The sequence below is a fragment of the Mesoplodon bidens genome (assembly GCF_964165515.1).
Source record: "Mesoplodon bidens genome assembly, chromosome: 18".
NCBI lineage: Eukaryota > Metazoa > Chordata > Mammalia > Artiodactyla > Ziphiidae > Mesoplodon > Mesoplodon bidens.
This window is the reverse complement of record NC_138175.1, coordinates 13,342,377-13,368,521: the sequence shown is the minus strand read 5'-3', so window position 1 is coordinate 13,368,521 and position 26,145 is coordinate 13,342,377. Positions and strand designations below refer to the sequence as shown.

General features: G+C 44.1%; 1 protein-coding gene across 5 annotated transcripts in view; it reads right to left on the bottom strand.

Annotated features, from left to right (window-relative positions):
• The window catches only part of WDR59 (WD repeat domain 59), a 108,723-nt gene extending 90,187 nt beyond the window's left edge, over nucleotides 1–18,536 (bottom strand). For all 5 annotated transcript variants that reach the window (XM_081217246.1, XM_081217243.1, XM_081217244.1 and 2 more), the window contains exons 1-2: nucleotides 18,371–18,536; nucleotides 4,809–4,858 (exon numbers count right to left, since the gene is read on the bottom strand). In XM_081217246.1, coding sequence (XP_081073372.1) covers nucleotides 4,809–4,858; nucleotides 18,371–18,424 — 104 coding nt within the window. In that variant the 5' untranslated portion in view covers nucleotides 18,425–18,536. The remainder of the gene's footprint in view (nucleotides 1–4,808; nucleotides 4,859–18,370) is intronic.
• Nucleotides 18,537–26,145: the final 7,609 nt, after the last annotated feature.

Below are 26,145 nucleotides of genomic sequence, written 5' to 3'. Positions count from 1 at the left end.
AAAAATCCCCAGATGTACATGACATTTATCCACTCTGAAAGGCATACAAGTGACAAGAGTAACTCGTGGCTGCTGGGCAAGCGGGAGCCATACTCCCTGTGAGATCTGTCTCTAGAGATGGTCCTCCCTCCCATATCCATGGAAGTCTGACCTCCTCCACCAGATTCAGCTCCACCCAGCCCTCTCCCAGGCTTTTCCAATCCCCCAGTTACGATCATAGCTGCTTCCACACGACTCCCATGACACAGTCTGCATTTGGACTACAGTACAGCACTTATCTCTGTAGCAGAACTGCTAACGTAAAGGTTCCTGTCCCAAACCGACTGAGTGTTTGGGGTATGGACCATGTCTTGAATATCTTTGTATGTCCCTCATCACTAGGCACAGTGCTTTGCATGCAATAAACGTGTGTGAAATTAAACACCTCGCTTATCACTTAGCCAAATAATTTGAGAAAATCTCAAATTCCCGTGCAAGTTGACTACTTGGTGATGGGAACTAAATTAACACTATCAGAAGGGGAAACGATAACCAAAAAATAATAATAATGAAAATAATAATAAGTGCCAATAATGTTCAAGGTGCCAATCAATATAAAGGATCTGAAAACGGTGATGTCCTTTGTTCACCTATTTTCCTTCTGTTTTAAGAAAAAAATCCTTGGTATGTGTATCAACCTCTTCAGCAGCCATCAGCAGTTCTTTGTTGGGGAGCACTCCAAGCCCCCGGGAGTCAGCAAGGACAGGTGGGCTCGATAATGAAGAAAAAGATTAACTGTCCCTGCTCAGAACAGACAGGAAGTGGAAATAAAATGGCATGTAGAACTCTAGCAGAAACCCTAGGAGGGATGGATTAAGAGAGAAGGGAAGCACAGGGAAGACACAAATTAAGAGAATTTCTGGGGCTTCTGAGAAAGTTGGCATAGTACAAAGACCTAGAAACTCTGACCTCTTCCTAAGGAATCATCTGATCCTATGGCAGGCAGGCCGGCATTTCCCATTAGAATGAAAACAGGGCAAAGGCCAAGCACTATATATATGGCGTGTTTTTCAACAGGGGAAATCAGAGACAGTACAGGGCAAATGCAGAACAGCAGAAGGTGGGCACTTCAGGATAAACATGCCTGATTGGACATAACATGTTTGTCTTCATCCCCCACTGAAGACCCACTAGAATAAGAGTGAAAACATAAAAGGCGGAAACCCACAAAGAAAATGAGAGAGGAAACGGAAAGCCGACAGAAAAATGGTAACTGATCTAGAGGAAAGACAACCAGCACCCAAGTGCCTGCAGAGCGAGCTGGTTCACACCAGCCTGGAATCCAGGCCCGCAGGAGCTGCAGAGGAAGAGAAACTACCTCAGAGGAACCCTGGGCCTGGGACAAGAGGCACAGCAGGGGGTGAGCGAGAGCTGCTGTGCTCAAAACAGGGCAGGAAGTGGAGGGTGAGACCCTCAGGCCTCTTCCCCTGCTCAGAACTCACAACACATGGCTTTTAGTCTTCAGATGGTGACTAATGACAAGCGGATTCTGCTGAGGAGGAAGTGAGCAGCCCAAGAAAGAACGAAAGCGAACAAAACAACAACAACAACAAAGCCCTGGAGAGGATGACATCTGGGCACCCTCCAACAACAGGGCCTGGTTCCCACCTGATCTCCCTGCAGTGGGTCCCACCACTACACACGTAAACAGAGATTCCACTCACTCTTTAATATTCACAGAGAGCCCGTGAGCATCAGTCACAGCAGGAAACTTAAAAGACAGAGACCAACACAGCCAAAAGGAAAAAAAGGAAATGGGCGGCACAGAGGAAAGGAGAAAACCTAGAATTAATATCCTCAGAGACATGAAAGGAGACAATTTAAAGAACAGAGAACAAGAGCTCTTGGAAACTAGAGTTATAGTTGAAATTTTAAAACCTGACAGAAGGGTTGGAAGTTAAAGCTGAAGAAAACTCCCAGAATGCAAAAGAGAAAGACAAAAAGACCAAAAGTTCAGAAGAGAATCCATACAGGATATCCAACGTACACTAAGAGGAGCTCCATAAAGAATGAGGAAAACTATCAAAGACGTAATGCAGGAAAATTTCTCCAAACTAAAAGACACAGATTTCCAGACTGAAAGGGCCCTCCCACGTGCTAAAAATTAGTCGTTATTTTAATTTGAATGGTGACCATATGGGTGTACATATTTGTAAATTTATTTGAGCTGTTCACTTAAGCATACACCTTACTACACATATTTTAAAGTTCAATATAAGAAAATGAAATGGTGAACTTCAAGATCATGTTGAAAAATAATATGGACGTATGCATGTCTAAGAACACATCAGAACAAGAACACTTGCATGATTTCCAGTTATATAATCCCGTTCTCTCCTAGAATGCTACAAATGACAATATCCATATCAGTCAATACTGAGAAATCTAACGTTTGAGATACAGTTATTCCAGGGCACCTGAAAATATTTTATGGGTTGTTAATATGGCTACATAATGCCAAGTATATGTTATTTTTCTATTTGTTTAGATAAAACAGGTAATAATGTCAAAAAGGGGAGGAGGGTCCCCCTAAGTGCCCAGCACAATGAATGAAAAAAGACACATACCAAAGCAGTCACAGTGAAAATTTCACACACACAACAGGTAAAGATAACACTAGGGACAAAGATAGGATTTCTCCAAAGAGAAAAAATAGGTCACATACAGAGTCCAGAATCAGAATGGCATAGGACCTCTTGACAATAACTCTGAGAAAAAGAACCCCAAATACTGATTTAACCCAACAATTGTTATATGACTACATTGGAAGGAGGGGGAAGGCCAGGTATATATACATAAGGGACTCACAACCGAAGTAGAAGTGCTAAATACTCATCATCTACTGTAAGAATTCAATTTGAATATCTATGATGGATAAATCAAGATACAGCAGTGTATGTAGTATACCACTTGGAAAAATAGAGGCAATCCAAAATAAATAGCTGAGGAGTCTTAACTGGTTGCCTCTGGTGAGTGAGATCAGGGTGGGGAAAAGGGTGAGGTGGGGGGCTTCCCTGGTGGTGCAGTGATTGAGAATCCACCTGCCAATGCAGGGGACATGGGTTCGATCGCTGGCCCGTTAAGACCCATATGCTGTGGAGCAACTAAGCCCGTGAGCCACAACTACTGAGCCTGCGCGCTAGAGCCCATGCTGTGCAACAAGCGAAGCCACGACAATGAGAAGCCTGCGCACCCCAAGGAAGAGTAGCCCCTGCTTGCCTCAACTAGGGAAAGCCCATGCACAGCAATGAAGGCCCAACACAGCCAAAAATAAAAAAACAAATAAATTAATTAATTAAAAAAAAAAAGGTGAGGTGGAATTCTGCTGACTGACAATATAAGCCTTGTAATGTTACTTGACTTTTCAAACTATGTATAGGCATTTCCTTGATTCAAAAAAAAAAAGAGGTTTAAAAACTGACTAGGAAATTAATAACAAGTACCAAAAAACCACTGACTTGTACATTTAAATGGGTGAATTGGGGCTTCCCTGGTGGCAGAGTGTCTGTGTCTGTCTGGCAATGCAGGGGACATGGGTTTGAGCCCTGGTCCGGGAAGATCCCACATGCCGCGGAGCAACTAAGCCTGTGCACCACAACTACTGAGCCTGCGCTCTAGAGCCCGCGAGCCACAACTACTGAGCCCACGTGCCACAACTACTGAAGCCCGCACACCTAGAACCCGTGCTCCGCAACAAGAGAAGCCACCACAGTGAGAAGCCCATGCACCGCAATGAAGAGCAGCCCCTGCTCGCCGCAACTAGACAAACCCCACTCACAGCAACGAAGACCCAATGCAGCCAAAAATAAATAAAATAAATAAAATTTTTAAAAAGGGGTGAATTGCATGGTATGTGAATTATATCTCGATAAAGCTATTTTTTAAAAATGTGAGTTTGGCAGGGGCAGAAAAGAGACACATCAATTTTTCCTATCTACGCATTCAGGGTGACACAGGAAAATGGTATCGATAACTGTCTCTGGGGAGTGGAGTCAGAGGTAGGAGGGAAATTCACTTTCCATGGTATATCCTTTGGAATTAATGTTTGCTATGGTGTTATTTAAAAGTAATTTAAAACATGATTTCAAAATAAAATAATGAAGTTAATAGAAAACACTTCATTTTATAAATGGGTTCATAAACAACTAAGTTAATGAACATATAGCTAAATCTGAGAGGTAGTAATCTAGAGCAACATGAAAGGAAAGGGACTCTGACCATTAAATGTTATCATACTGGTACAATGTTAGGATGATTAGCAAATGCAGGGACCTTAATTGCCAGAATCTTAATTTTGAACCAGAAGACACTACAGAAATTATGTAGTTCAACTTCTTCATGATGATATCGAATTGCTTCATGAGAAAACCGAAGTCCAGGGAGGCCAACTGAATAAATGTCCAGAGGCTCATAATCAATGGCCAAACTGTAACCCAGATCCTCTCCATCCTAGGAACTACCTACCTGTTAGATTGTACCAGACAGCATCTTTCTGAAGAGTCCATGCACTAAACAGAAAATGGCAATTTCAAGACCAAACTACCAGTCACTAACCTTTCAAAGGTATTTTATTGCTCACCTGTTAGGGCAGAGAAAAAAATAAACTGCAAATAATCCCCACAACTACCACTGAGGTCACTAGGACAGCAGAACTAAACCCTATGACCGTAATCCTTAAATAAAAAAGTATTTTCCAATTTCCCAGAAACCTCTTGATTTGCAATTTGTTCCCAGAAATCGTGGCAGACGAACTCTGTAAGCTCACTTACCCGGAAAGCACTGCATGCTGCCCCAGACAGTCCACAGACATTGCAGTTGCCTGTGAGAGAAAACACAGATTCAGTTCTGCCAGCAAAGCCAGCTGAGGTTAGAGAAGACAGGCAGGTAGACACCTGTGGGTCTTCCTCTTCCCATGGCCCAGGCAGTCCCCAGCTGGCAGTTCTCTACAGTGGATACTTTAACCCCCTTCTAATTCTCATTCAAATCTCACATTCACCTTCCACAATAGGGCAGCAGTTGTCTGCTCCCCCTGAGACTAAGGCTACACACATTCTAACCTGGGACATCTTTTTCTCTCTCTCTCTCTCTCTCTCTCTCTCTCTCTCTCTCTCTCTCTCTCTCTCTCTCTCTCTCTCTCCCTCCCTCCCTCCCTCCCTCTCTCCCTCCCTCCCTCTCTCTCTCTCTCTCACACACACACACACACACACACACATACACACACACACATACACACACACATATACACACATACACACACCATCCATGCCTTCCCAAAGGGCATGGACTCCTCCTCCAAGTCGAATGGCAATTGGTAATATTCAAACACTACCTCTGTTGAATCCACGGTCACATTCTTGTCATTGAGATGCCCAGTTCCCATTTAATCTGAGATTTCCAGCACATTTTACTGCCTTCCATTTCCCAGGTCTCCCAGTTCCTAGGGATCACCATCTTTTGAGGATCTGATGTCCAATTTCCAAAAGACCACACCGATCAAACAAATCTACATTCAGGCTGCAGCCTGAGGCTAATTTTAATCATGCTAGTTATAGCCCTAAATTCTCTTATTTGGACAAGTTCAAGTCCTTCTGCATTCTCAGGGCATTATCTGAAACAGTTTGTGCCATTGTTTGGTTATTAAATGCTCTAAGTTCTTTCCAAGAGTCTATCAACAGAGAATGCATTTTGTACATTCTGCTACACTCACAAATCACAAATGGCAAACAGAAATTCTCTTCCTCACTCTCGCTGGTCTTATTAATGGATTTCTCACTTGTACACCCTCAAGAAACATGTCACAGGTAACATTAGGGACAAGAAGCCAGAGTGCTTTCACTGGAGGCTGAAAAGGGATTATTATGCATCCTTCATTCCACTAGAGTCGTGAGCAGAGAATAGCCCAGTTGGAAAAGCAGGCAGTGAAATGAGATGTCATTTCCAGAACTCTTCTGTGCAATGTATACATTAAGGGTATGAAAGAGGGCAAGATGGTACCTCCAACCAGGGGCGGTACCATCTTTCTAGAGGGTGTGTGGTAGCAAGAATCCTAAGGTGGCCCCAAGATTCTGGGCCCTTGGTGTACATACACATTCTCCCCATTATCCAAACACTAATCTAGGTACTGCTATAAACGGATTTTGAGATGTAATTAAAGTCCCAAATCAGTTAACTCTAAGATAGAGAGACCCGAAACAACCCAAATGCCCATTAGCTGATGAATGAACAAACAACACGTGGTATATACACACAATGGCATACATGCTACAGCATGAATGAACCTTGAAAACATTATGCTAAGTGAAATGTCAGACAAAAAAGGATAAATACTGCATGATTCCACTTATATGAGGTGTCTAAACTAGGTGAATTCATAGAAACAGCAAGTACAGTAGAGGTTGCCAGGGGCTGGGGGTGTGGGGTGTTATTGTTTAATGAGTATGGAGTTTCCGTTTGAGATGACGAAAAATTTCTTCGGGGAGGGAAGAGGGGGAGATAGAGAGACCTAATCACATCAACCCTTTAAAGTTAAGTCTAGAGGTCAGAGACAGAGGAAGTCAGAGATTTGAAGGGAGAGGGATTGATTTAACATGGAGAAGACTCTTTGCTGCCGGCTGTGAGGATGGACAGACCACATGGCAGAAGCTGGGAGTGACCTCTAAATAACAATCAGCAAAAAAACCCAGGGACCTCTGTCCTATAACCCTCAGGAACCGAATTCTTCCAACAACCTGAATGAGTTTGTTAGCAGATTCTTCCCTAGTCAGCTGAGCCTCCTGACGAGAACACAGCCAACTGATGTCTGGATTTCAGCCTATGAGACTGAAGAGAGAAAGCAGCCAGGCAGAGCCTGGATTTCTGACCTACAGTACTGTGAGCTAATAAGTGGGTGGTGCTTCAAGCTGCTAAGTTTGTGGTACGGTGACAATAAAGGATGATCTGGTAACAATACCCCCCAAAAAAGTCACGTTGTCATTTTGCCTTTTTTTTTTTTTTTTTGGCCACGCTGCACGGCATGCAGGATCTTAGTTCCCTGACCAGGGATCAGACCCACGTCCCCTGCAGTGGAAGCGTGAAGTTCCAACCACTGGACCACTAGGAACTCCCCTAAAGTCATGTCGTTTGACTCAGTAATTCCACCTCCAGAATCTATCCAAAATATAGCAAAACTTTCATACACAGAGTTGTTGAATTCATGTTATCTATAAGTAAATTATAGATATCTATACAATGAAATGTTCTAGAAGCATTAAAGAATGACACAGAAAAATGCAGGAGCCTGCAATTAGAGTATCATAACTCACCATATCACCTTATCAGAGCAAGTTATTTTTTAAGAAGTAAAACAAAAAAACCCACACCTAACTGATATTTCCCTACTCCTATCCCAGAAAGAAAGAGGCCAACATTATGTTTGCAGGAGCACATGAAGGAGGGTTTGCTAGGCTGTCCCAAAGGGGGAAATGGAGAGAGGGAAGTGCTTTAAGCAAAGGACATAAAAATAAACTGACCAGAGTAAACGGTGGTGCTTTGTCAGGGACAAGAATCCCCCTGGAAAGGCCTCAGCACCCTCAGTGCACCCGATGGGGAACGGCTGAGAGATGCTAAGTCTGGGCATCAGGGGTGAAGAACCATAGGGTTCTTGTATGATCCCACTGCAAAGAGAGGAAGGGAGCCCCATAGTGACTGAGAGAGAACCTCCCACCAGCCTGCAGGCAGAGCCCTGCTGCAGATTAAAGACAACTTAGAGGAGTACAGGAAAGTGGTATTTCATTCCCTACTATGAACTAAAATTTAAATCAGCTACTTAGCCTGAAAAAAGTATCCCAAAATGTTTAGATGGTAGTTGTTCCTATGGGATTTTAATTTTATTCCTCTAAATGAGTTTACATTTTTGTATTATTTCTATATTTGCATTATTTTATAACAAAAAGCACTTTCTTTCCAAGGCTCCTTCCAACTCTCTTCTCTTTCCACTCCTCTCATCTAGGCCTGAGACTTGGTCTACAGCAACACCCTCCCAACAGTCTACCTTCCTCTCTCCCGTCTCCATTCAACCTAACACTGAACCTCTGAAGACAGAGTTCTAATTACATCAATCCACTGCTCTCAAACCTTTGTTGGTTTTTCTCACTCTGAATAAAATCAAGCATAGGCTCCTCAGCCTTCAGGTCCTTCCAAATCAGACACTTACAGAACTTCTCAGGCTAACCCACTCTCTACCTGCTCAAGCCACACCCATTCACGGCACTCACCCGATTCTGCAACTCTCCCAATTCTGAAGAGATGCTTAAGCTCTTCCTTCTGCCTAGAAAGTCCTTCTTTCCTACTCTGCTGTTGAAATTCTACTCAACTTTTAAGGCTCAAGACATACCTCCTCTAAGAAGCTCACCCAGAGTCCACCAAGGGGACTCCACCTTCTCCCAAAGTACCTTCCCTGCCCCTCCATCACAGGACTTGCCTTAACTTGCTTTGTGGTACAGTGAGTCCCCTACACATGAATGAGTTCCATTCTGAGAGCAAGTCTGTAAGTCCAATCTGTTCATAAGTCCAACCAAGTTAGCCTAGGTACCCAACTAACACAATCGGCTATGTAGTACTGTACTGTAATAGGTTTATAATACCTTTCACACAAATAATACATAAACACAAAAAATAAAGACAACATTTTTAATCTTACAGTACAGTACCTTGAAAAGTACAGTAGTACAGTACAACAGCTGGCATACAGGGGCTGGCATCGAGGGAACAGGCAAGAAGAGTTACTGACTGGAGGAGGGAGAGGAGGTGGGAGATGGTAGAGCTGAAGGATCGTCAGCAACAGGAGACGGAGGGCAGGCTGCAGTTTCACTCACGCCTGATGTTGATGGAACGCAGGTTCACATCTTTGAAAGTTCGCAACTTGAAGGTTCGTTTGTAGGGGACTTACTGCAGTTACTGCTGTGCACATTGATCTTCTCCCACGAGCTGTGAGCCCCTGCAGGTGAGGGTCTATTTCATTTCTCCTAGAGCTCCCAATGAGGTGCTTTGTGAATGCAGTCACTCTGCACACATCTGATAGTTTTGAAGATGGGTCAGAACCAGGTGAAAATCAGGGTCCTCCCAGCTCGGAATGTGCCGAGACATCTCAAAGAATTTGTTTCAGTAGTTTCCCTTGTTAATTTATCACCCATGAATTTATCTATACTTCTCCAGTTCCCTCACTTTTTTAATACCTCCTAGGATAATGAACTTTGATAGTTCATTGCCTGCTGTGGGAAACCTTCTATTGGAATAGAGAGAACTGACGAGCAAACTTTGTGTACCTTATCCCCACATTTTATGATGTAAAATTCCAGTCATACCTTTTCTGAACCTTTGTTTTTAGAAATTGAAAATTCCTCTCTCACCTGCAGGAAACAAACTTATATTCAGAAATGCTCCCTGTCAAAGTGACATCTTTAGACAAAAGAGAATAAAGTTCTTAACAGCCCTGTTCTTTCTGCAGGATGGTGGCCTTTGCAGCACACTTTAGGAGTCATATGACCTCTACGAAATAAGACTGCCATAGCACTGACAGTGACGGTTGATTCTTACTGGCCTAGAGAAAATGTAATTGATAACGTGGAAAAGACAAGCTAACTGATGGCTGATAAAAGATACCATTTCATGAAACTCTGTGAGCCTCTGTACACAAATTGCTGCTGCCCTTGTTCAAAAAAATCATTTTTTCATGAAGGCTGCTGTGTTCTTAAGCATTTGGTTTCACCAATCCAAAGAAACTGACTGCGTTGCATCAAAAGGAAGAAAGTTTCTACATGGCATTTCTGCAGACATAGAACACAGTTCATGGGCTTCCCTGGTGGCACAGTGGTTCAGAGTCCGCCTGCCGATGCAGGGGACCCAGGTTTGTGCCCCGGTCCGGGAAGATCCCACATGCCGTGAAGCGGCTGGGCCCGTGAGCCATGGCCGCTGAGCCTGCGCGTCCAGAGCCTGTGCTCCGCAACGGGAGAGGCCACAACAGTGAGAGGCCTGTGTACCGCAAAAAAAAAAAAACACAGTTCATCTGGTGCAGCAGAAAGGATGTGCATGGGCTTTATGTCACACTGGATTCAGAACCCTCTTCTACCACCTCTCTGGTGGACAACAATAAAAAATGGTCCAGCACAGGTCATCACTGGCCTCCTGCACTGCTGGCTGTTTACTGCCTGTTTTACTTGATCCTATGGCAGCATCAGAACTCATGATCCCTCCCTCCTTAAAACCACTGGCTTCGTGACATAACTGCCTCCGGGACTCTTCCTAGCTCTGGACACTCGAAGGAACAGCTAGGAAAGTCTGTTCCTAATCCATCCATTTCTTCCTGTCTCTGCCTCAGCTCAGGCCTTTGTCGGTCCTCCCCTGGACAGGGACACCCGCCTGTCACCAGCCTTGCTCCCTCCACCCTCAGGGCTTTTGCAGTACCTACCTCTGTCTACGCTGCTTGCTTGCTCACACTCCCTTAGTGGTTCCCCACAGCCTGAGCACGACATTAAAACACTTCAGACCTCTCTTCCTGGGCTTCCTTGGTGGCGCAGTGGTTAATAATCTGCCTGCCAGTGCAGGGGACACGGGTTTGAGTCCTCGTCCAAGAAGATCCCACATGCCGCAGAGCAATTAAGCCCGTGCACCACAACTAGTGAGCCTGAGCTCTAGAGCCCGCAAGACACAACTACTAAGCCCACGTGCCACAACTACTAAAACCCGCACACCTAGAGCCCATGCTCCGCAACAAGAGAAGCCACAGAAATGAGAAGCCCACGCACTGCAATGAAGAGTAGTCCCCACTCGCCACAACTAGAGAAAGCCTGTGCGCAGCAATGAAGACCCAACGCAGCCAAAAATAGATGAGAGTCCGCCTGCTGATGCAGAGGACACAGGTTCATGCCCCGGTCCAGGAGGATCCCACATGCCGTGGAGCGGCTAGGCCCATGAGCCATGGCCGCTGAGCCTACGCGTCCGGAGCCTGTGCTCCGCAATGGGAGAGGCCACAGCAGTGAGAGGCCCATGTACCGCAAAAAAAAAAAAAAAAAAAAAAAAAAATCTGGGACTTCCCTGGTGGTCTAGTGGTTAGACTCCATGCTCTCAATGCAAGGGGCACAGGAGACATCTGTCTGAGGAGACGTGACAACTAAATATAATGTGGTATCCTGGATGGAATCCCAGAACAGAAAAAAGACATTAGGTAAAAAGTAAGGAAATCTGAGTTAAATATGCATTTTGATTAATATATCAATATCGATTCATTAACTGTGGAAAACATACCATACTAGTGTAAAATGTTATTAACAGGGAAAACCTATCAATAATTACTTCAAATGTAAAAGGACTAAATTCTCCAATCAAAAGACAAAGAGTGGGCTTCCCTGGTGGCGCAGTGGTTGGGAGTCCGCCTGCCGATGCAGGGGACGCGGGTTTGTGCCCCGGTCCGGGAGGGTCCCACATGCTGTGGAGCAGCTGGGCCCGTGGGCCATGGCCGCTAGGCCTGCACGACTGGAGCCTGTGCTCCGCAATGGGAGAGGCCACAGCGGTGAGAGCCCCGTGTACCGCAAAAAAAAAAAATGTTAAAAAAGACAAAGAGTGACTGAATGGATAAAAAACAGGACCCATCTATATGCTGCCTACAGGATACTCGCTTTAGATGGAAGGACATACAGACTGAAAGTGAAGGAATGGAAAAAGATATTCTACACAAATGGAAACCAGAAGAAAGCTGGAGTAGCTATACTTCTATCAGACAAAATAGACTTTAAAACAAAGACTGTTAGCAGAGACAAAGACAGGTGTTACACTACCAAATGTAAAATAGATGGCTAGTGGGAAACAACTGCATAGCACAGGGAGATCAGCTCGGTGCTTTGTGACCACCTAGAGGGGTGGGTTATACAGCAGAAACTAATGCAACACTGTAAAGCAATTGTACTCCAATAAAGATGCTAAAATAAACAAACAAATAAATAAATAAATACCCCCCCAAAAAGATAGGTGTTACATAATGATAAAGGGGTCAATCCAACAAGAGGATATAATATTTATAAACATTTATGCACTAAATATAGGAGCCCCTAAATATATAAAGCACATATTAGCAGACCTAAGGGAAGAAACAGACAACAATATAATAATATTAGAGGATTTTAATGCCCAACTTGCCTCAATGGATGGATCATCCAGATAGAAAGTCAATAAGGAAACATCGGCCTTAAACAACACATTAGGTCAGATAGACATAACAGTTATATCTAAAATATTCCATCCAAAAGCAACAGAACAGGGACTTCCCTGGTGGTCCAGTGGTTAAGAATCCGCCTTCCAGTGCAGGAGATGCAGGTTTGATCCCTAGTCAGGGAACTAAGATCCCACAGGCCACAGGGCAACTAAGCCTGTGCACCACAACTAGAGAGAAGCCCATGTGCTGCAATTAGAGAAGAAGCCCGTGCACCACAACAAAAGATCCTGCATGCCACAACTAAGACCAGACGCAGCTAAATATAAAATTTAAAAAAAAGGGGCTTCCCTGGTGGCGCAGTGGTTGAGAATCTGCCTGCTAATGCAGGGGACACGGGTTCGAGCCCTGGTCTGGGAGGATCCCACATGCCGCGGAGCAGCTGGGCCCGTGAGCCACAACTACTGAGCCTGCGTGTCTGGAGCCTGTGCTCCGCAACAAGAGAGGCCCGCACACCGCAATGAAGAGTGGCCCCCGCTTGCCACAACTAGAGAAAGCCCTCACACAGAAACGAAGACCCAACACAGCAAAAATAAATTAATAAATTAATAAACTCCTACCCCCAACATCTTCTTTAAAAAAAAAAAATTAAAAAAAAAGCAACAGAATACACATTCTTCTGAAGTGTGCACTAAAACTTTTCCAGGATAGATCATATGTTAGGCCACAAAACAAGTCTTAATAAATTTAAGAGGACTGAAATCATATCAAGCGTCTTTTCTAACCACAATGGTATAAAATGAGAAATTAATTACTCAAACAAAACTGGTGGAAAATTCACAAATATGCAGAAATTAAACAACATGCTCCTGAACAACAAATGGGTCAAAGAAGAAATAAAAAGAGATTTTAAAAATATCTTGAGACAAAGAAACATGGAAATATAACACAAAAATTTGTGGGATGCGGCAAAAGCAGTTCTAAGAGGGAATTTCATAGCAATAAATGTCTATCTCAAGAAACAAGAAAAGTCTCAAATAAACAATCTAACTTTATACCTCAAGGAACTAGAAAAAGAACAAAAGAAGCCCAAAGTTAGTAGAATAAAAGAAAATAACAGGGACTTCCCTGGCGGTCCAGTGGTTAAGACTCCACGCTCCCAATGCAGGGGGCACAGGTTCGATCTCTGGTTGGGGAAGTTCCGCATGCCACGTGGAGCAGTCAAAAAAAAAAAAAAAGACAATAGAGAAGATCAATGAAACTAAGAGCTGGTTCCTTGAAAAGATAAACAAAACTGACAAGCTTATGGCTAGCCTCACCAAGAAAAAACGGGAGAGGGCTGAAATAAAATCAGCAATGAAAGAGGACATTTTACAACTGATACCATAGAAATACAAAGCATCATAAGAGACTACTATGAACAATTATATACCAACAAACTGGACAACCTAAAAGCAATGGGTAAATTCCTAGAAACATACAATCTACTAAGACTGAATCATGATGAAACAGAAAATCTGAACAGACTGATTACTATTAAAAAGGCTGAATCAGGGCTTCGCTGGTGGTACACTGGTTGGGAATCTGCCTGCCGATGCAGGGGACACAGGTTCGTGCCCTGGTCCAGGAAGATCCCACATGCTGCAGAGTGGCTGCGCCCGTAAGCCATGGCCGCTGAGCCTGCACTCTGCAATGGGAGAGGCCACAGCAGTGAGAGACCTGTGTACCACAAAAAAAAAAAAAAAAAAAAAAAAAAAAGACTGAATCAGTATTCAAAAACCTGCTAACAAACTAAAGTCCAGGACCAGAGAGCTTCACTGGTGAATTCTACAGAGCATCCAAAGAAGATTTAATACCAAACCTTCCCAAACTTTTCCAAAAACCGTAAGATCAGGGAACTCTTCCAAACTCATTTTAAGAAGCCAGCATTACCCTGATACCAAAACCAGATAAGGACATCACAAGAAAAGAAAATTATAGGCCAATATCCCTGATGAACACAGATGCAAAAATCCTCAACAAAATATTAGCAAACTGAATTCAACAAGACATTAAAAGGATCATACACCATGATCAAGTGTGACTTATTCCTTGGATGCAAGGATGATTCAATATCCACAAATCAGTCAATGTGATACACCACGCTAACAAAATGAAGAATAAAAATCATTTGAACATCTCAATAGATGCAGAAAAAGCATTTGACAAAATTCAATGTCCATTTATGATAAACACTCTCAACAAAGTAAATATACAGGGAACGTACCTCAACATAATAAAGTCCATATACGACAAGCCCACAGCTAACATCATACTCAACAGCGAAAAGCTGAAAGCCTTTCTTCTAAGATCAGGAACAAGACAAGGATGCCCACTCTTGTCACATCTATTCAACACAGTATTAGAAGTCCTAGCCAGAGCAAATTAGGCAAGAAAAAGAAATAAAAGGTATCAAAATTTGGATGGAAGAAGTAAAACTGTCACCATTTGCAGAAGACATGATAATAAATACAGAAAACTCTAAAGACTCCATCAAAAACCTGTTAGAACTAATAAACTAATTAAATAAAGTTGTGGGATACAAAATTAATACACAAAAATCTGTAGCATTTCTATACACTAATACATCATCAGAACAAGAAATAAAGAAAACAATCCCATTTACAATTGCATCAAACAATCCCATTTACAACCTAGAAATAAATTTAACCAAGGAGGTGAAAGACATGTATACTGAAAACTATAAAACATTAATGAAAGAAATTGAAAAGGACACATACAAATGTTAAGATATCTTGTGCTGGGACTTCCCTGGTGGTCCACTGGTAAAGAATCAACACAGGGGACGCACGGTCGATCCCTGGTCAGGGAGCGAAGAGCCCACATGCCGCGGGGCAACTAAGCCTGCGTGCCACAACTACTGAGCCTGGGAGCCTCAACTAGAGAGCCCACGTGTTGCAAACTACAGAGCCCATGTGCTCTGGAGCCTGCGCACCACAACTAAAGAGAAAACACACACGCCACAACTAGAGAGGAGCCTGCACACCACAACTAGAGAGGAGCCCGCACACCACAACGAAGAGCCCGCCCACGGCAACAAAAGATCCCGCCTGCCTCAACGAAGATCCCACGTGCTGCAACTAAGACCCAACACAGCCAAAAAATAAAAATTAAAAAAAAAAAAAAAAGGACTCCCCTGGTGGCGCAGTGGTTAAGAATCCACCTGCCAATGCAGGGGAAACGGGTTCCAGCCCTGGTCCGGGAAGATCCCACATGCCACTGAGTAACTAAGCCCGTGCACCACAACTACTGAGCCTGCGCTCTAGAGCCAGAAAGCCACAACTACTGAGCCTGCATGCCACAACTACTGAAGCCTGCACACCTAGAGCCCATGCTCTGCAACAAAGAGAAGCCACCACAATGAGAAGCCTGAGCACCGCAATGAAGAGTAGCCCCCGCTCGCCACTATTGAAAGCCCGCGTGCAGCAACGAAGACCCAACGCAGCCAAAAATAAATAAATAAAATAAATTTATTTTAAAATAAATAAATAAATAAATTAAAATACACTGTCTCAGTCACACCAGCCCCATTTCAAGTGTTGACGAGCCACATTTCCATCATCTCAGAAAGTTCTAGTGGATGGTGTTGCTCTAGAAAAGTATCGCTAAGCTTTCTTAGCGTTCACACTCATCGATTCCAGGGACCACTTCAGAGTAGATGCCAAGCAGCACAACTTCCTCACTATTAATCGGTGAAAGTAACATCTGTTTTATAAAGTAAATGACACATATAAAATGTTAAAAAGTTTCACCTTTCAGACTGGGGATTTTCTCTGAAAAATCTAAAAGCTTTAAATTTTAAAATGATTTTTAAAAGTGGTGGGATCACACCAACAAAGACGCAATGCAGCCAAAAATAAATAAATAAATAAATAAATAAAGGTGGTGGGCTGTTTGGAAAAGTTTATTTTTCTGCCTTTTCAGAAAGGCGGTGTGACGAGTTTTAACTTTTTCTTTCTACATTAATGAAATAGTTAATAAAATGAGTCCCTACCCCTCCCAGTGATCACCAAAATCAATCACAAAACCATGCTAATTCACACTAAGACTCACCCTTCCAAATGAATAGAAAAATCAGAAAGAAAAACAGAAACTCCCACAAGGCAGTTAAATTAGCCAATTTAGTTTGTTCTCTTACTATGACAACTGCTGTTTAGGTTTAATTATTTGATACGACTTCATAGCATCCTAATATATGTGTCAACACCCTCTCTGCAGGTCTTTTCAATTACATCTGTGTAGAGAAGTAGGGGTGAGACTACCTGGGTTTCTGTGAAAATTAAAGCGTTTGCAGATTAGTAGCTTCCAAATTAGCAAGCTCAGAGGTTGGACACACGATTCTGTTCTTAGTCCCCAGTGAAAGCAATTAACAAAAAGGGTAACAGGAATATGGTTCTTTTACCCTGGGAGTCTGGCATCTTTCTTCCTCCCAGAGACACCATGCTGACAGTGCAAAGTGCTTTAGGATCCTTTCACCCAAATGTGGTTGCTCAAATTCTCCATGGGCACTATGTATCAAGGGCAGCCATAGAGCAAATTGGTGGGAGGTTCTCCCCTCATGCATCTTTACGGCAAAAGAAGGGATAGGTTTTAGAAAGAAGAAACCACATCACCCCCTTATCGTAAATCCAGATTCCCCTTCAGTATAAATCACCTGAGCACCAACACAGTGCCTGGTACAGTGTGCACCTGTCAAAAGCTCAATAAACCCTTATTGAAAAAATGACTGAATGAAAGTCTGGCACACTGAAGGTATTCAATAAATTATGTGTTCGATACATGAAGAGAATCACCAACACACTGTCCTAGGTGCTGGGGAAAGGGGGGAATGATATGTATTGTAAAACGACTGTATGACAGGCTCATACAGTATGAAGCAGAGTAGTGCAATGAGCACAACAAGGCCCTGGGGCCAGACGTCTGTGTTCAAATCCCAATGCGGCCACATAATGGGAGGCCTTGGCCAAGTCACTTGGGATCAGCCAAATGGGCATCAGCTTCCCCGCTGGGGAAAAAAACCAACAACATCTACTTATCTTGCATGGTTCTTTCATGAATTAGAAAAAGGAAATGTAGATCACTTAGCACAAGGCCCGGCATATGGAAGGAACCAAATAGAAAAATGGCAAAAATTCCCAGTAAATACTAGCGTTCCTTTGGGCTTACCATGTATCCAGCACTGTGCCACACATTCTAAATGTATGACCTCATAAAATTCTCACACCGGGCTTCCCTGGTGGCGCAGTGGTTGAGAGTCCGCCTGCCGATGCAGGGGACACGGGTCCGTGCCCTGGTCCGGGAAGATCCCACATGCCGCGGAGCGGCTGGGCCCGTGAGCCATGGCCGCTGAGCCTGCGCGTCCGGAGCCTGTGCTCCGCAACGGGAGAGGCCACAACAGTGAGAGGCCCGCGTACCGAAAAAAAAAAAAAAAAAAATTCTCACACCAACCCTATGAGGTAGGTACGATTCGCACCTCTTACAGGTGAGAAAACATGCGCAGAGGGTGATGACAGGCTAAGAGCGGGATTCGAACCCGGGTAATACATGCAGCACATACTCCTATTCACCTACGGTATTTTCCACTATCCTAGCATCAGTAACCACTTAAAAGCTTAGGCGCGAAACAGGCACTTTGCATGCAGTTTTTTTTTTTAATCGAATCCACTCCAAAGACCTGTGAGGCAGGGTTAAGTCCATGCATCTGAGGCTCAAATAAATTCTGTGACTTGCCCAAAGTCACTAGGCGCAGGGGTACCTAAACCCCCTCGCTCACCACCCTGGTCATGGGAAGCCTCCCCTCAGCGCTCACTAGCGCGCAATCTCTGCAATTCGATGTCCCCAGGCAGACCCCACTCCCAGTATCCACGAGGGGAACCCCGAAACCCCGCCCATGCCAGCCCCAAACACCCGCAACGGTCATCAAGGATCCCCTCACCCGCTCGGGTCTGACAGGTCCGGGTCACTCCCTTGCCCATCTCTCCAGCCCGGACTGGGGGTCGCTCCGCCGCCCCCAAGAAAGACCCGGCAGCGTGGGGGAGGGGAACCAGGAAGGGCGCATGCTTAAAAGGCTCCATTAGGCCCCGAGCTCACCTGGGAGTCGCGAAACTCCACCACCACGTTCTCGCTGCTCCACCGCGCCGCCATCTCCCGCGCCCAGACTCGGCGGCCCCAGGACTACGCGTTCCCACCCACGACACCCGCGTCCCCCGGTTCGGTGAGCCCCACGCAGCCCCGAGTCAGTCCAGCCACGCCCCGTGCCCCCTTCCGTCTGACCGCAAACCATTGGCTGACCCAAACACTGGCTCCGCCCCCTCTTCCCGGATTATCCAATTGCGGCACGGCGCCTGCCCCAAAACAGACGCGCCCCCTTCACTCCGTCACTCGGCTAGAGTCACCCACGCTCCTCGCGCCTCTGAATACACGCCCCCTGCCGCGAGCTCTGCCGGGAGTTGTAGGCCAAGGTCTAGCCACTTGTGGGCAATCCGCGAAGAGCTGGCAGGTTAAGGTTTGGACGAGGGGAGGCACCTCTCTGTCTCCTCGCTGTTGTCCTTCGCAAGGCCCAGGCCGTCTATAACCAAAGCCCGACATTAGTGCAAACCAATGGTTACCTCTTCCCCTGAGGCCTGCCACAAAGGCATTGAAAAGAGTGAACGTGCGATTCATTGTTTTATACAGTACAGCGGCGCCTGCCAAAGTATCCAAGGACCCAGGGGATCTCCGAAGGCAAAACAATTTTCATAGTCATACAAAGAAGTTAATTTGCCGTTTTCATTTTCTTTCACCCGTGTACAGTGGAGTTTTCCAGAGGCTACATGATACATATTTGTAACAGATTGAACGTACAAGCGGATGTGAAAATCCAGGGGTTTTCTGTTAAGCCAGACATTAAAGAGATTTGCCACTCTTCTCACAAAACCATTATTTTGGAAAATAGTTATTTTTTACTTACAAAATGTGTCATTGATGTGAATGTGCATAGATGTTTGAATGAAATATATGTTTTTTTTTTGTTTTTTTTTTTTTTTTTTTTTTTTTTGTTACGTGGGCCTCTCACTGTTGTGGCCTCTCCCCTTGCGGAGCACAGGCTCCGGACGCACAGGCTCAGCGGCCATGGCTCACGGGCCCAGCCGCTCCGTGGCATGTGGGATCTTCCCGGACCGGGGCACGAACCCGTGTCCCCTGCATCGGCAGGCGGACTCTCAACCACTGCGCCACCAGGGAAGCCCGAAATATATGTTTTTTAAGTTCTCAGTTTTCATTTCTGATGTACTAGACATCTCCCACACAAAAGTTTTGGGGGGTTACTAATGATTTTTGGGAGTGTAAAGAGAACCTGAGATCACAAAGTTGGAGGACTCCTGTGCTAGTACGGGGGTGGTGATTACTAGGTTCCTCTTTTTCAGCCCCAGCCTCTCAAATCCTGATCTTAACTGGCTTAGCCTCAGTTTCTCTATAGAAGGAAGAAGTTTGTTTGCTTGTTGTAAGGAGTTAAGCAAGCATAGGGCCTGGAATATAGTCAACACTCAAGTGTAAGCTATTATTATTGTTGTTAATATTAACTCTATTCCTACATGCAAGTTGTTGCAGGAATAGAGATAAGAAGACTTCCATTCCCTCCTGGAGTGTTGGATATAATGGGGAAGACAGACTTGTCAACAGCTTAGGGTGACCAACTCATGCCAGGAAGCTGCTCAGTGTGGGCAAACAGAGACAGTTTGTCACTGTACAACAGGTATGCACTTGGCAGAACTGTGTTTTATAAAAGCAATGTGCCAGGAGAGAACAGCTTAAATGGGAGACATGACATAGCATCCTGAAGACCATGACATTTGAGCTTCTCAGTATATTATTAGGATTTTTGACAGAGTCCACTATCAGAAAAAGTACTTCAGCATCAAAAAGTGTGAAGAGCAGGATGGGTTCCAAAGACATAAAGCAGTTCCCCAATTAACACTCACGACACTGTGCTTCTTTCTTTCCTTCAAAACACACATCACAATATGTAACTCAATATTTGTTTATTGAATATTCTCAAGTTTTAGGAGGAGAGGGACCAGGTCTGTTTTGTTCAGCCCTGCATGGCGACCGCACACACATGGCACTCCATGAATACTGGTCCAATGAATAAATGCAAAAAGCATATATCATGCCCACACAGTGCTGTCTACATCCAAAGGATGCTCTCTGTGAAACCAAAAGCAATTTCTAAAACTATTCATGGTCTTTACTTGTAATTCTTTACACCCAGAAAGAAATACAGAATCACCAATAGTTCTCCGTAAAATCCCTTGCTTTCTTTCTCATTCACCTATCAGTTATTATACTCACACAACACAGCCCTTAAAAATTTCCTTCAGCCCTGGCCTCCACACTCCTGCACTGGCTTTTCTTCCTGCCTTCCAGTTTCTTCCCAATTCTCTATCAAAAATGCCAAAGACTGCTCTAGAGAGAAGGGCCTCAGCTCAGAGGGCCAGGAAGGGGAAAAACTGCAAGCCACGTCCAAGGGCAAAGAGAGGGAAAGACAAAGAATAGTTTCTAGGTATGCTTATGCCATCACATAGGAATAAATGAATTAATTCATTTAACACATCATATTCTTATTTATTTGCCTGTTGCTTAGGATGTAGTAGGTGCTCAATAAATATCCACTGACTGAGTGGTTAGCAAATAGTCAGGTACAACTGTAACTTAGGGTAGATGACAGGATGTAACAAAAAATACAGCTAGAAAAGTTGAAAAGGGCTATTTAGGAAGGGTCCTGCTTAGGCTTTGAAGTTTTATTTTGGATAGAGATAGAGGTAGAGAGAGAGATTTCAAAGCTCTCTGTCTGTCTATATATAGCTTAGTAATTCCTTTCCCACTAAAACCAGTAGGACTGCCCCTGCCCGAGCATTTCTGCAACCCTCCCCCACTCCCACCTCTTTAGTTCATTTTTGTCTAGTTCTCAAAATCTGCTTGTCATGGTTATTAGGTACAGAAAGTACTCTGGGTTTCAAATCCTTGGTTCTCTCTGTTCTCCCAGTGTTTTGTTTCTTGAATGTGAAAAAGGCAAGGTAGAATTTTTGAGGGAGGAACCATGAGCCCCTTTCTAACTGCCTTCTCAGGCCTTCTTTCTATCTCCCACCCACACTGTCACCACGAAAGAGTAAGGACTCCAGAGCTAAGTCTAGAGCTCTCTGCTTGCTTCTTCACTAGTGTGCTCCCCTGAGATCCGCATATGAATGTCCTGAGTCAGAGACTGGAGACCATTGAGGTGTCCCTTGTCAAGCAGACCTCAACTTGCTGACCAGGCCACAGGGCCCTTATCACCAAACAATGTCTTTTCAGAAGGTCACTTGCTAGCCACGCCACAGGAAGGAAGGGTATGTGGCCAACCCAGAAATCCAGGGCTCTGGCTGGCTCTTATCAGCAACTAGCCTTGCAAGTCTGAGCAGGATCCTTTATCTTTCTGGTCTCCTGTTTCCTCTTCTGTAGAATGTGGAGTTAGCTGACCCCTCAGTCTCTCTACATCTGGGAATCTTGGAACCCTGCCCTGAGCTCTACCAGTAACTTCCCTCTTTTCATCAATCAACAAATATTTGTGGATGTGCCCACATGCTCTGGCTCCTTGCTATATGCATTTGGTTGATCATTACCCTGATTTTCTCTATTTATGTTTTCTCTTTTCAAGCAAAACGATTAAAAACCTAAAGAGCTATGAGAGGCCTGGGAGAAAGTTTCTTACTTGGAGATACTTGTCCATGCCATCCCCACCCTGGCTATTTCCCAGGAGTAGGCCCTAACAAGCCATTTCCCCCATTTTCTGAACAATTCAAGTCCCAGACTTACATTCTTTTTTTTAAAAATTTATTTATTTTTGGCTGTGTTGGGTCTTTGTCGCTGCGCGTGGGCTTTCTCTAGTTGCGGCAAGCGGGGGCTACTCTTCATTGCGGTGCGCGGTCTTCTCATTGCGGTGGCTTCTCCTGTTGCGGAGCACAGGCTCTAGAGCGCAGGCTCAGTAGTTGTGGCGCATGGGCTTAGTTACTTCGCGGCATGTGGGGTCTTCCTGGACCAGGGCTCAAACCCTTGTCCCCTGCATTGGCAGGCGGATTCTTAACTACTGTGCCACCAAGGAAGTCCCCCAGACTTACATTCTTCAAGGTGATGTTCAAAACCGGGGTTTTGCACCATTGTTATGCACTGACATTGCAAAGGCAAATGGCTTTGGCAATGCTGATTTTTTAAAAAATTGAGGTATAGGGCTTCCCTGGTGGCGCAGTGGTTGAGAGTCCGCCTGCCGATGCAGGGGACACGGGTTCGTGCCCCTATCCCGGAAGATCCCACATGCCGCGGAGCGGCTGGGCCCGCGAGCCATGGCCGCGGAGCCTGTGTGTCCGGAGCCTGTGCTCCGCAACGGGAGAGGCCACAGCAGTGAGAGGCCCGCGTACAGCAAAAAAAAAAAAAAAAAAAAAAAAAAAAAAAAAAAATTGAGGTATAGGGACTTCCCTGGTAGTCCAGTGGTTAGGACTCTGTGCTTCCACTGCAGGGGGCCCGGTGTTCTATCCCTGGTTAGGAAACTAGGATCCCGCATGCCATGCAGCATGGCCAAAATAAATAAATAAAAATATTTAAAAATTGAGGAATAGTTGATTTACAATATTATATGTCAGGTGTATACCATAGTAATTCGCAATTTTTAAAGGTTATACTCCATTTATAGTTATTATAAAATATTGGCTACAGTCAATGCTGATTTTATCAGCTCTTTCTCCTGACTATTCTGGTAGGTGGGTTAGTGATTTATTAACCCCGTTTCACAGCTGAAGGAGAGCCACGAAACAGTTCGCCCAGGCTAAGTGAGAGCATGAAGATAAAAAATAAAACAGAGGTCCCAAGTCTAGCTGGGGCTGTTCTTGCATCTGATATCCTTGCATCAAGAGTGTCCAGAATGCGGACTTCCCTGGTGGTCCGGCAGTTAAAACTCTAACTTCCACTGCAGGGGGCACAGTTTCGATCACTGGTTGGGGAACCGAGATCCCACATGCTGCGGGGTGTGGCCAAAAAGTAAAAAATAAATAAATACATTAAAAAAAAAAAAAAGAGTATCCAGAATGACTTGCCACTCTCTCCAGACCTGTTAACTTTAAACCAAGAACCCACAGGAGAAACTTGGAACAAAATACGTACAGGACTCTTGATGAAACAAACGATGAAATGAAACAAATCTGAGGCTCCAGGTCTCAGTGGATGTTATTGTTATGTCATGAGTCCCTCTTTCTAGGATGTAAAGGACAGAATCAAGCTACTGAATGATTGAACTTTCCCTGCTCTGTATCTTAATATTTTCATTCCAGGGGGAAATTTGTCATATGAATAACTGCACAAGGAGATAACAAGGGCATTGCCTGAGAAAGGCTGCCACTCGGGGTCCCACAGGCCACCTAAATTTAGTGTCATCACATTGCAGAGAGCAGGGGCTTCACCTTTGCAGATCAGGCTCTCAGCTGTTCAGTGGTGCCAGATGTGAGAGAGACTAGCTTATGATAGTAGATTGGAATATACACCTTAAGGGCAAATTATTAATATACAAAAAGAAATAGAGCTGTTAAGCAGATCTAATCTTTTTCACCCCATTGGAAAGCATAGAGAGAAAATGAAATTGTCATGCAAAGATTCCTTGATGAGCATCTTCACTGTAAAGCTTAGAAGTCCAGCTTTGCTCCTTCCAGCTGTATGACTTTTCAGTGTGCATGTGGTATATCCTTTTTTTTAAGATTATTTTTTTGATGTGGACCATTTTTAAAGTCTTTATTGAATTTGTTACAATACTGCTTCTGTTTTACGTTTTGGGTTTTTGGCCGCAAGGCATGTGGGATCTTAGCTTCCTGACCAGGGATCGAACCCTCACCCCCTGCATTGGAAGGCGAAGTCTTAATGCATGTGGTATACACTTTCTATATACCTCTATCTCTTTCTCTCTCTCTCTATTTAAATTTACATGGCTGAAACACTAAAATACAAAAAGGTATATAATGAAATGAAACATTTCCCATCTATCCTCTCACCCAGCTCTCCAGTTCCTACTGCCCACCCCCCCAAGGGACTGCACTATGTTGTTTCATGTTTCCATCCAGCATCTTTATGAATATGTAAGCAAAGAAAAATATAGATCTTTATTTGGGGAGAGGATAAGTTTCTTAATTTTCCAAGTTGGAATCTTCATTAATCATTGGCCTTATTAATCATTATTTTTAATGATAATGATGTTGATAAATCTTTCCACAGCTCCCCATCCCCTCAGGATATGGTCCATGCTCCTTCCCATGGCTCCCTGGACCCTCTTGTCAGCTTCTGAGGACCACTTCCTCTCTTTGCAGCTCTACTGCATCTTTCAGTTCATTTGAACATGCTGTTCCCTTTGCTTGGAACATTCTTCTCTTCCTGAAACACAGCTAATCCCCCGCCTCCACCTTGCTTTCCCTGGCTAATCTCCAACTCATCTTTTAGGTCTTGGCTTAGAATCACTGTGTCTGTTCCTGTCTCCTTCCATCAGCACCATGGTCTTGAACTCTCATAGCACTTAGTCATTCATTCATTCATTTCACAAACATTAATTGAGTGTCATGTACTTACCAGGCACTGTTCTAGGCTTTTTATTTATTTATTTATTTTTGGCTGCGTTGGGTCTTTGTTGCTGCACGCGGGCTTTCTCTAGTTGTGGCAAGTGGGGGCTACTCTTCGTTGCGGTGCGCGGGCTTCTCATTGCAGTGGTTTCTCTTGTTGAGGAGCACAGGCTCTAGGCACGGGGGCTTCAGTAGTTGTGCCTTGTGGGCTCTACAGCGCAGGCTCAGTAGTTGTGGCGCACGGGCTTAGTTGCTCCGTGGCATGTGGGATCTTTCCCGGACCAGGGATTGAACCCATGTCCCCTGCATTGGCAGGTGGATTCTTAACAACTGTGCCACCAGAGAAGTCCCTGTTCTAGGCTTATTTACCACACTGTACTGTCACTGCCTCCTTTGATACTTCATATATATATATATATATATATATTACTGCACTGTAATTCTTACACCATCAAATTCACCCTTTTAAGTGTATAATTCAGTGGGTTTTTTTTGTTTTTTGTTTTTTGGTATATTTACAAGGTTGTACAACCATCACCATTATCTAATGCCAGAACATTTTCATCACTCCAAAAAGAAACCCGGTAGCAGTCATTCTCCATTCTCGCCTCCCTCCAGGCTTTCTTTCTGTCTCAATGGATTTGCCTATTCTACACATTTCATATAAGCGGAATCAGACAATATAAGATCTTTTGTGATTGGCTCCTTTTACTTAGTATTTTCAAGGTTCATGCATGTTGTAGCATGTATCAGCACTTTATTCTTTTTATGGCTGAATAACAGTCCATTGTATGGATATACCACATTCGGTTTATCCATTCATCAGTTGATGGACATTTAGGTTAGTGTTTCTTCTGAAGCCCTATGAGAACAAGACTCTATATGTCTTTCTCACCATCGTATCCTAGAACTTAGTGCAGTGCCTGGCACTTACTAGAAATTCATATTTTTGGAATTCCCTGGTGGTCCAGTGGTTAGGACACCGTGCTTTCACTGCCGGAGCCCAGGTTTGATCCCTGGTTGGGGAACTAAGATCCCACAAGCTGTGCCACGCAGCAAAAAAAAAAAATTCATATTTTGTTTAACATTAAAAAAAAAGTGTTGAATGAATAGGAAAATCAAAAGCTAGTTAGATGGTTACAATACCTATTGATTATATATTTATCTCCCCAATAGACATCTGTCAAGGGATCTAGTATCCTCTTTTCTGCATGGTACTGAAATACCCCACTTCTTTCTTCAGGGAGGAAATTGGGTTAAAGT